This window comes from Triturus cristatus, chromosome 5_1 (assembly GCF_964204655.1).
Source record: "Triturus cristatus chromosome 5_1, aTriCri1.1, whole genome shotgun sequence".
NCBI lineage: Eukaryota > Metazoa > Chordata > Amphibia > Caudata > Salamandridae > Triturus > Triturus cristatus.
The window spans coordinates 994,570,161-994,582,598 of NC_140587.1; the positions used below are offsets into that span (position 1 = coordinate 994,570,161).

Genomic DNA, 12,438 nt, shown 5'->3' on the forward strand with positions numbered 1-12,438 from the left:
GAGGAGCTATGTTAATCAAAAAGATATTGCATGTGATCCGCGTAGCTACAATAGGGTCTGGAAAAGCTATGTCAAAAGACAAAAAAATCTGTCTTGTCCAACGATTAACTTGGAAAAGCTGTAAAGATTACGCTTGTGGAGTCAGCAAGCTTGAGACAGCTATCTCAGTAAGTCAGATTCCTTAGTGGAAGGAACAACATTCCAAGAGATTGATGGTGTAATGAGGACAACAAAACAAAACAGAAAATAACAATCCTGTCTGTCAATCAGGAATCCTTGCAGCATGGCACTAGGGTGCCTGCTTTGTGGCTAGGCAGTCACAAGTGCGCTAGTGCTGGGAGAGATCTGAAGAGTGCCATATCACAATAGATATGGCACTCTTCAGATCTCTCCCATTCACACAACGCAGCGCAGCACTTTGTCTTTCTGCACTGTGTTGCATTATTTAAATCTCCCCCGATTCAGAAGCAATTACACTTCCGTTGTTCTTTAATGCTTGTAGAAGATTTGCCCCTAGCCAGGAGATGGATCATGTTGGCTTATGCCGATTCCTCTTTTCTATTTGATTTCCCTATAAAAAATGTTGCTTTTCATTTAGCTTTTTATTGATTGTTATTACAGATCAATAGCTACTATGTAATTTGTGGTATGAGTCTATGCCTTTTTTTGTGGACGGAAAATTCCAAATAATTTTTAACAGTTGGTTTTAGAAACTCATCTGGCATGCTGAGGCAGGAGCTGGGCCAGTTGCAATACTATTTGTAATGGTATTACACAAGAATGACCCCTGATCTGGGTGATCTAACAGAAGCAAACCAAAGAATATTTTTTCACCTTTGGGTCGGTTAAGTTGAGCTCAAGGCTTACTCTTATATTTACTCTCACAGAAATAAATATGGTAGGACTAAAAAACTACAAATGCAAACAAGCAACACAATTGGAAGAATTAGGAAAGTCTGAAAAAGTATAGTAGATAGCTACAAGCATGTCTAGAAAATTGATGAACTGGAAAGGGTGATTTGAGTATTTTCAATTGAAGTCAGTGTGAGTCACATTAACCTTGAAGTATATAAAACGATATCCTACATGGAGAAGTTCAAAAGTGAGAAACATGATTTACTGTTTCCCTGGTTCACTTTAGTGGGAGCTGATTAACATTCAGGCCAATTCAAAAGTGTATGTTGGTGACTAGAACTTGGACGTTTATCTGGTTAAGTAAAAGTTAGCTTAGGGTCCAGCTGCTTTTATTGAGCTCATACCCTGCCAGCAGACATATTCTCAAAGGAGTTATGAAAAATAAGATTGATCAGATAGGGTGGTTAGATTACCCTAATGAATAGGGTTAAAAAAGAAAAACAAATGATGCAATCTCACTATGGAAGCATGTGATATGGAGATTGCAGAGATAGTGAAAACAGGTGACAGTAGTAGACGCCAAGGTTTAGGAAACTGGTGATGATCCAGTACCCTAATGTTCAGAGTGGAATTAGAAAAAGAAAATATTTTGTGGAATAACATTTTTAACCACTACATGGCATTGGACACGACTTTCTAGAAATATGCAGTTCGGGATTTTCATTCAGGTGAACCAAGAAGTGAACGTAGGATTATGTTCGCCATGGTCTTCCTGTACACATGGACTACGGTGCAAAATGTAGGTCTCTAAACTCTCTTTTTCTCCATGGACTTTACAGAGACCGAACCATAGAATATTTCCGGCACCTTTCCTCTAGCACCAAGTAGGCATGGTAGCAACATCTGTCTAAAAATAGGAGAGGAGCATATGGGCTTTGCTTCAAGGACACTCACATTTAAACTAGTGAAAATCTAATAGGCCACGGGTGTAGTAGTTAGCAGCTTCAGCTATGTGAAGAAGAGCCACATTTCTTCCACATTTTTAGGCCTGACATCTTTGGCTTGGTAGTCCCCCAAACATTTTGCCTTCACTCCTCCTATTTCCTGAATTCATTAGTGTTGGCATTAGGATGCTGTGTACTTTACCATTGTTAACCAATGCCAAAGTGCTTGGACTCAATGTCTAGAATAAGGTAAAATTGGCCTGCACCTGTTTGTCAGATTTCATTTACTTGTAAATGCCTAGTATATGGTACTACACGTACACAGGACCTATAAGGTAAAGGCTACTAGTGGGACTGCAGCACTCACGGTGCCACCCACTCAAGTAGCACTTTAAAGCATGTCTCAGACCTGCCATTGCAGTATATAGTACAGTTTCAAACTGCCATTTCAACCTGGCAAATAAACCTTTTGCCAGGCCTAAACCTTCCTTTTTTACTTACACATCACCCCTAAGTAGGCCCCAAAAGCCCACAGGAAAGATGCATGGTAATTAAAAAGTAAGACATGTAAACTTAAGTTTCACATGTACTGGCGATAGAAAACTACTAAAGTTATTTTTCACTACTGTAAGGTGTATTTCTCCCATTGGCTAACACCTGGTCACATTATTAAATTTTATTAAGTACCAACTTTGAATTGGGAGCAGGTAAAGATATGCTGTTTAGACTAAAAATAATTGTAGGTTAAAATCCTCTTTAAACGTAAAGTTAGATTTTATGTCACAATTCTGAAAATGCTACTTTTAGAGAGTTCAAACATAAACACAAAATTTACCTTTGCAACACTACTTATAAACACAGTTAATTTGTCATAGTGGACACAAAACTCAATTAGCTTGGCCATGCTAATTGAGTTTTGTTTCCACTATGACAAATTAAATAACTATTGTCAGCAAATGTTTATTTTGTGTGCATGTTTGAATTTCTAGTGGCCTAACCTTGCTGGCAATAAAAAGGCTCAACCCCTTAGTTAACTACTTTTAGAAAGTTGGCATTTTCTTGTCCTAGCCATTTTTTGCCTTCTGCCAGTGTCCTGGGTTACTTGAAAGCGAATGAATTTGCTGCTGGGTTTAGTGTATTCCTTCCCATCAGTGACTCAAAGGGGATGGCTAAGTGTGGGCAGGATTAGCATTCTTGCCAGGATGGTTGGGGGCGGGGCTTTGCCCTGACCCACTTGCTCTTCAAAGGGCTTGCCTACAGCACACACAAAGGAACCTGACACCAGCCTTTTGTCACACCAGACATTTGGTGCCTTAACAGGGAAAAGTTAGAACTTCGAGACTGCACAAACACACACTTACACACACAAAGGCCAGCACCAGTTATACATATTGGACATTCAGAACCACTCTTCAGTTCACCCCCTGGACCCGTGGAAGTTTCAAATTAAGCACTGCCCTGCTGTCTTTCTGCCAGAAGAACTGCCCTGCTGCTGAAATCACTACCTAGCAGCCCAACTGTAAGACATTGGGTTACTGGTTGAATGGGGTGTGAGGCCTGGTCAAGCAGGAACACTTTAAATTGTAAAACAGTGAAAACACCATACAAAAAGGATTCCATGCCAAGTTAGGAAAAATATAAGTTCATTTAATAAGACAAAAACAACAAAAATCCAATTAGTAGAACTGGAGATATTGACTTTTTAACATTTTAGGTAAAGTAGCTCCAATAATGCAAAGCGCCAACTGTGGACATCTAGTAGCACCAGACTGAGACAAAGGTCCTGATTATGAGTTTGGCAGACAGGGGTACTCAGTTGCAAACGGATATCCCATCCGGCAAATGACAATTCCATTATATCCAAAGGAACTTGTAATATGGCTGATAGGATATCTGTCACTTTTGCAAAGGAGTATCCCATCCGCCAAACTCATAATCAGGCCCAAAGTTACAAGTTCAGGCTGACTAGCATAGAGCACGAGACAGCTACAGGGACCCAGTGAGGCCCACTGAACAAAGTACCTTAAATCCTGGTTTGAAGAGCATTGCAAGCATCTGCTTTGAAGATGTGTCATGCAGCCAAAGTGATGCATCGGTTTTGAGATACGGTAAAGCTGCGATGCAAGGGCTTACATCATTGTCAAGGATCCAATCGATGAGGCTTGTGATGCGAAGTTCAGTTGGAGCGTTATGTGAGTTCCAAAAAGATGTTAGGCTGCAATGCAGAATCTGGGTCATCGTTCGAGGCAGCAATCAACCAGGAATGCGAGGGCCTGTGCCGAGGATGCATTGGTTCATCCCCGTGTTTCAAGAGTCCAGATGCACCTGTAGACAGGCTGAGAAGACATGGAAGAACAACAAAACCCCAGAAGCCCACGCCGCCTTCAAAGCCGCCGCCTTAAAAGCACCCACCATCTCATCAAAACCACAAGGAAGTAGGTCCTCCAAGACAGAAACTCTTCAGCATCATCAAGGAGTTTGCCAAACACAACAGCGAGGCAACAGACGTCCTACCTTCCCAAGACCTCTGCAACGGACTCCGCATCTTCTTGTACCACAGGATCAAGACTATCTATGACAGCTTTGACACGCAGGACCACCCCACCATGCCAGCAACCACCACAACAGACACCGACCCCCCCTGACCAACTCTGCACAGCTGGTCCCCACTCACCACAGACAACACCATAAAGACCATGAAAAGCATCCACTCCGAAGCACCTTGGGACCCCTTCCCGCACCGCATCTTCCACAGAGCTGCTTCCACCATCGCAGTCGAGCTATGCCGAATCATCAACTGCTCCCTCGAGACCGCCACCTTCACCGATGACTAGAAACATGCCAAGATCAACCCCCTTCTGAAGAAACCCTCTGTGGACCCAACAGACTTCAAAAACTTCAGGCCCATCTCCCTGCTCCTCTTCCCAGCCAAAGTCATTGAAAAAGCCATCAACACTCAGCTTGCTGACTTTATCAAAACCAACCACATCCTGGACATCTCCCAATCCAGATTCCGAAGCAATCTTAGTATAGAGACCGCCCTTCTCGCCGCCACTGATGACATCTGCTCCCTCCTCAACCAGGGCAAAACTGCGGCCCATGTCTTACTGGACCTCTCGGCAGCCTTTGACACCGTCTACCACCGCACCCTAGCCATAATACTTCACAGCGCTGGTATCTTAGACAAGGCCCTCAACTGTATCATCTCCTTCTTCACCAGCAGAACACAACAGATTCGACTCCCACTGTATCCCTTAAAACCGACAGAGATCAGCTGCGGAGTACCCCAGGGCTCCTCACTCAGCCCCACCCTCCTCAACATCTCCTTGACCCCCTTGCTGTAATCATCAGGAACCACGGGCCCAACATCGTCTCCTACGCAGATGCCACACATCTGATCCTCTCCCTGACCAAAGAACTCACTGTCGCCAGGAACAACTTCCATGAAGAAATGAAAGCAGTCACCACCTGAATGAAGGACAGCTGCCTGAAGCTCAACTCAGACAAGACAGAAGTCGTCATCCTGGAAGCCTCCCCTCCGCTGGAAAATACTCCTGGTGGCTCTCTGTGCTAGGAAGTCACCCTGGACCCAAGAACCACGCATGAAACCTCTGCATCGTACTGGGCTCCTCGCTTACAATGGACCACCAGATATACACTGTCTTCTCGACCTGCTTCAACACACTCCGCCTGCTCCGAAAGACCTTCAGATGGATCCCCACCGAATCCAGGAAGACAGTCACCCATGCCCTCATCAGCAGCAGATTCGACAAATGGGACGCACTCTACGCCTTCATCACCCACAGAAACTCCTCGGTAGACTCCAAAATGTCCAGAACGCTGCAAAAAGACGAATCCTTAACAACCCCCATCACAGCCACATCACTCAACACCTCTGTGACCTCCACTGGCTCCCAGTCAACAGAAAAATAACCTTCAAACTCCTCACCCACTCATACAAGGCCCTTCACAATGCCAGACCTGTATTCCTGAATCACTGCCTCACATTCCACCTAGCCAACAGAAACCCCTGCTCTGCCCAGCTTTTCCTGGCTACTGCACAAAGTATCCGCAAGACCAGAACCGGAGGAATGTCCTTCTCCTATCTCGCCTCAAAGACATGGAACACCGTGCCCATCCACCTCAGGAAATCACCCTCGCTGAGGAAGGACCTCAAGACCTGGCTCTTCGAATGAACTCTGCATTTAGTCTGACCAGCTTCCCCACCACAGCACCTTGAGACACTCACAGGTGAGTAGCTGCACTTTACAAACCCTGATTAATAATGGCTGCACAGTCAAAGTGCCTCCGGGGTTCCAAAGATCTGCAATGTGATGGGGGTCTTTGCAACAGGTCCAATCCACTCAGCAGCAGTAATGCGTCAGTTCTGCTCAGGTTTCCACCATGCAGAAGAGGAGATGCTTTGGTTCTGCTGGATCCACAAAGGCTGTTAAGCATCTTAAGCCTGCTTCCAAGGGTCCAGGACTGGGTTGGCACTACTTGGCAGGGTAGATGCACAGAGGAAACAGTACAGGTACAGGTGAAAGGTTGGTGGAAGCCTGTTGTGTCCCTGATACTTTAGATCAGGAGGCCAGCCAACTAGCCCTTGGAGTCACTCTGGGTTCGGGGTTCAAGAGATGCAAGTCCAGTCCTTCTCACCCAGGCAGAAGGCAGGAGGCAGCAGGTCAGCACAGCGAAGCAGGAGTCCAGCAGAGTGCAGTCCAGCAGAGTGTCAATCCTTCAGCAACACAACAGTCGTTCTTCCTGGCAGAGTATCCACAGGTCCAGAAGTGTACTGAAGTGGTGGTGTCGGAGGTCCAGTATTCATAAGCCAGTGGTGCCTTTCAAGAGGGGAGACACTTGTAGAGATTTCCCATTGAAATCCGCAGGCATCATGCATCCCCTGTTCTGGCTCCCAACTAACTACAGTGGTTATACAGCCCTTTGTGGAGAGGCAGGACACAGACTGTTCAAATGTAAGAGGGGGTGTGCCCAGCTTCTTCGTCCCATCCTGCCACTGATGGGCCATCCAGGCACACCTAAGCTCCCTAGTGTGTGTAGATGTCAAGGAAGAAGACACAAAGCCCAACTGTAAGCTAGACCCAGTCATGTGACCAGAAATAGGCTACATGAACTAAATAGCTGAGGCAGGAAAAAAACTACTTTCTAAAAGTGGCATTTTCAGAATGGTAATTTAAAATCCGATTTTACCATTAGTTAGGATTTTTAATTGTGATTCCAGAGACACCAAACATGAACTGGTTATCTCTTCCTATTTGGAAATTACACTTGTAAAATGTAATAAGGCAAATCCAATGTTATCCTATGGTAGAGATAGGCTTTGCAGTAATGAAAAATGAATGTAAGAGTTTTCACTACTAGGATATGCAAAACTTAAAAGCACATGTTCTCCTTTTTAAATAGATTACACAGTGCCCTCTGGGCTGTCCAGTGCCTACCATAAGATTGCCTTATATGTATTAAAAGGAAAGTTTGGGCCTGGCAAAGGGTTTATTTTGCAAGGTCAAAATGGCAGTATAAAACTGCAAACACAGGCTCTGCAATGGCAGGCCTGAGACATTTTTAAAGATCTACTTAAGAGGTAGCCTTATCAGTGCTGCACGCCCACTGGTAGCATTTAATTTACAGGCCCTGGATACTTGTAGTACCACTTCACTAGAGACTTATAAGTAAACTAAATATGCCAATTTGGAAGAAGCCAATATTGTCATGTTTAGAGGCGAGAGCACAGGCACTTTAGCACTGGGTAGCAGTGTTAAAGTGCAAAGAGTCCTAAGGCCAGCAAAAATAAGATTAGCACAATAATGGAGGAGGAAGGCAAAAAGTCGGGGGGAAGACTACCCTACGGCTGCCAGGTCTAACACCTACTATTTGAAGAAGGAGTACTGGACTTGCTCCTTGAACCCAGGACCACCAGGGTGACTCTAAGGGCTAACTGGCATTCCTCCAGTTTGAGCTATAGGAACATAATATGTTTCAGAGGCCTTGAACCCTGCTGCTGGCCTCTGCTGGAGGGAGCCCTATTGCCCTAAGTGGTGCTCCCAGGTCCTTGACCATTGGTGTGGTGCTGGAATAGCGTCCTTCTACCGGATTCCGAAATCTGGGACTTAGAACATTTTTCAGTAACAACTGCCTGGAGAACCAACAGAAGACCGGGACCTACCTACCGGGCTATTCGTATAAGGTGCATTGCTGGTTGGCTTGACTTCACAGTATCTCCTGCTACATTCTTCTCTGCAGCAGCAAACCTCTTCAGCTGGAGTTCCTGGCAGCGATATCCGGCCTAGTGGAGCTCTCTTTGGCTACAGCCTTGTCCAGCTGGGTGAATCCAAACTTGAGAAAATCTTCTAAGTCCTAAGGTAGAAATCTTCACCGGGTTCCTTAGCTTGGAAATCCAGTTTATCTTGCTCTGAGCTTTTTCCTGCCTTCATCGATGGCTTCACCGAGCCCTCATCCAGCAGCTCACTCTCTTTGAGAAAGCACCCTCGGATACAACCCTCTGCCTTGACATGCTAAGACTCCAACTTCTCCAGAACCTTTTCCCCAAAACTTTTCAAAGTTGGATGGCAGGCCGAGATCGGGCCAAACCACCTCTTCTGTCAGATCCACGTTCCATTACAGTTGGTCTCAACTTTCGATTGTGTTCCGGTTTCACATGACCAGATACCTGCAGTTGGCGCTTTGACATTTAAGAAGCTAGATCTCACTGAAAACTTTACAAATTCATAATTCTGTTTCTGCAGATTAGATGTAATTTATTTTGGTGTCATTTTATTTATTAACACTTGCTCTATTTTTCTAAAATGGTTTGGGATTTGCTTGTGCTATGTTTTTACTTTATTACTGTTTGTGTGCTGCATAAATATTTTACACATTGCCTCTAAGTTAAACCTGTTTGCTTTTGTGCGAAGCTCCCAGAGGGATGAGCTCAGATTACTTTAATGACTTTTGTGGTTCACCCTCAAGAGGACTCTGGTTGTTGCATGAGTGGGCCTTTCACCTGCCCCATCCAATAACCCAATTTTTTACTCATAGGGTCCCAGAGTTCAATTGGTGTCCATTAGGTCCGCCATTAAGCCACTAGGACATTTGTTCTTTTCAGAAAATGATGTCACAGATGTACTAGTGGGGCATCCAGTTTGATTCAAATGAGAACCTCGACCTCTCATTGTTGGTGCTTTTTCATTTTGGACTGCATATATAGGGGACTTGGGATTATCGTTTGCTCTTTGTGACCAACACGGGCTCCTGCAGCTTGCCTCTGACAACATTGGTAGTTTGCTGCATTATTGGTACACCTATGTTCTCTGTGCCTAGTGGGGTGAGATGTAGGTGCACAGAGAGTCTGAGGGCATGCAGGCTTCAAAGCTCGAAAGTAAAATAATTAAAATAGTGTTATAAATATCACTTTTTAAAAACATTTTATTTGATAATTCTTTCCAAAAAAGTAAAACAATACGTTTTTCATGTGTTCACTTTGGATTAATCAGGATATATGTTCACCCCGAATCCATAAACCATTATGCAGCTGCTTGGGTTTTTTGCTACTAGTTTCTTACTTCTATTTACCACTCACACCAGCCTTTCCCTTTTTCTCCATGTGCCATGCAGGGTAAGACATTTTTCATCTCTATGCTGGAGAAATGAAAGCCCTTGTAAGATTAGAGTTCATACTCTCATAAATGCCTCTGGGGTAAAGCTCTGTGTTGTGGGTCCTGTGTTATTGGAAATCAGTCCTGACTTTGCTGTAATAATGGCAAAGGACTTTGTCACCTCCTACCTCAGAATAGATAGCACTGCTCTAATTCTAGGCCTAAAAACTTTGCAAGAAATACATGCATTTGAGGAGAACAGATTCAGAGTGTCGATAATGTTGTAGGGAGCTAGATAGATAGATAGATAGATAGATAGATAGATAGATAGATAGATAGATAGATAGATAGATAGATAGATAGATAGATAGATAGATAGATAGATAGATAGATAGATAGATAGATAGATAGATAGATAGATAGATAGATAGATAGATAGATAGATAGATAGATAGACAGACAGACAGACAGACAAAGTGGAGGGGTGAGTCACATCATCAGTACATTGGCTGCAATTCCTTATAGTACTTTCAAATAAATGACTGAGCTTATCATTCAAATGAAATATCCCTACGTGAGTCTGCGGGCAGCATGTAATTATGGAATGCAAGAGAAAGCAATAGAAGTGAAAGACAGTATCCCTTACTGTAGTGCAGATCTTGCCATTTTCAGTGGTCATGCTGTCTCGATGATGTAAATGAGCGAAGGGCTTGGCTGCTCCCCAAGATTCCAAATACCGTGTCATACGGACAGATGCCCTCATTTTGGCTCCATCGAGAGTGTGCCGGGGTCTGAAGTGATGCTGAGGACTTCGTTTTTCACCCTGCATAACAAAGACATACAAATGAAAGGGATTAGAGTCAATCAGTGGCAACTGCATGATGAAATTGTTAAACTGTGCTTACTACAAAAGCTTCTTTGTAAGAGTAACCAAAACTACTACAAATACAACAAACAATCAATCTAAGTTTATCTCATTTGATTGTAAACCTTAACACTTCAAGCTAAACATATGTACATTGATTAGAACATTAAAACAACATTGATTAAAAGTAAACAACACTGGACATAAATCAGAAGCAAATGAAGAAAGTCGATATGTGTAAAATGTAATCGGTTATATAGCTGTGAGCCCACACTATATGACTTCACAAGATTAATAATTTCCTTGATATTGTACATTAATGCACTTTCTTAGAGCAAATACTGCAATCAAGAACCTTCCACAGCAAAACAAATAAAAATGAGTTTGGAGCGAGAGAGAAGAGTAGCAAAGGCAAGCCGACAGCTCCTGATTTAGCTTTCTTTTCTCATTGGCATTATGTAGATAATAAAAAGGAAAACATTCATGCCACTTTGTCCAGCTGGTTTGTCTTAAGGACAAACATTCTCCATTTCCTTTACAAACTTGTCATAGTCAGGGAAAGAAGATGTTTGACCAAATCTCTTCTAAATCTGTCCAAGTGATAGAACTCACATTCATGGTCATGGAACAGCCAGCCGCAGAAGTGCGGATCTGTGGACCACGAGTGCGTGGTACCTGGGACTTGTGGTTTTCCTGATGAAGGCTACAGGTATTGGCAGGGAGCAGGTTTGAGACATGAATGCCAACCCACTGTGGTAATAATTTGTGCATGAGACTGTGAGCAACATCGAGGCCCACTGGAGTTTTATTTTATTTTGCAGCCCTACATACACCATAATGCTCAGAGGCCCGTTGGGGAGGGGCATCTTTGAAATATAAACATGTGACTGCAGTCCTTGCTGTTGACCCTGCCTAGCCTGTGACCATGGGCGTGGAAGCCCGAAAGGCGTCTAAAGAAGAAACAGAACCGGCACTCCATTGGTTTTCACTCTGGTTTATTTATTTTTTCATGAATGTTATCATCCATGCGTTACGGCTGACAGTCGCAGCCTTGATCATATATTATTTTGTATATATATATAGATTACATTGTATATATAAATATATTATATTGTTCATATATATATATATATCTTACCTACTGGCAGTTACCGCTAGGCATTTATAGTTAGGACCATGTTTCCATAGAAAAAAAGTTTTTTGACTGGCCTATATCTTTGGAGTCGTTAGACACATTTTTGCAAAATGTTTCAAGAAAGTTTCATAGTGAGTCTTGTTGTGCATGGAAAGTTTCAAGGTGATCCGTGCGGGGGGGGAGAGAATCGGGGGGGGGGGGTTCCCATGTTAATTCCCACAGGAGCTTTGACCACGAATACACCCAAACCGATGGATGGAATTACACCAAATTTTGCTGTAAGGTAGATTTTGGTACTCAGATCATACTTTCAGTTATCCAGTGTAAGTCCGCTCAGTAGTTGTGGAGAAATTTAAGGAAATCCCACTTTGTTTATCTGTGATCCCAGTTAATTCACAAATAATAACGAGCTCGTGCAGGAAAAAGCAGAGCTCTGATTGGCTGCCAACACTTCAACCAGGAAGTTTTTTCAGCCATCTTGGGACACGGCTTCAGATGAGTCCCACAAAAAAATACAAAGAAAAGAAAAGGTGACGAGGTACAAATACCCTAACCCCCTAGCCTGCTCTGGGGGTCCAGGGGGACCCTGTCAGAGCAGAAAAAAAGCATTAAAAAAAGAATTGCTGTGAAATTCACAGAACAAACAAGTGTGGCCTCCTGCGCTTGTTTTGAAAAGGGCCCCATGGTGGGCCATGTCCGAGGGCATGCTGTGATTTTATTTAAAAATGCAGGGGGGCGCATGAGGTCCCCTCCAAGGGCTTACTGTGTTCCAGGGACCACCACAGCCCTGGGGCTTATGAACATTATAACGGGGGCCTTGTGAAATCCCTGGGCCCAGGAGACCATCACCTCCCTGGGGCTATAGTAATGTAAAATAGACGCGGGCTGCTTTGACCCCTGTGGGCACTGGGGACCACCACCTACTCAGGGTTAAATTGAATGTAATGGGGACACCTCATTGACCCCCTGGGCCCTGCGGACCACCACCTCCCCCTGGAGCCACACATGGCTCTGAGTACCGCCACA

At 43.9% G+C, this 12,438-nt stretch overlaps 1 protein-coding gene across 1 annotated transcript in view; it reads right to left on the minus strand.

Moving 5' to 3' along the window:
• ADCY2 (adenylate cyclase 2) overlaps positions 1-12,438 on the minus strand; it is a 3,557,286-nt gene that overhangs the window by 996,733 nt on the left and 2,548,115 nt on the right. Inside the window, exon 10 of the mRNA XM_085606100.1 lies at positions 10,059-10,235. Coding sequence (XP_085462226.1) covers positions 10,059-10,235 — 177 coding nt within the window. The remainder of the gene's footprint in view (positions 1-10,058; positions 10,236-12,438) is intronic.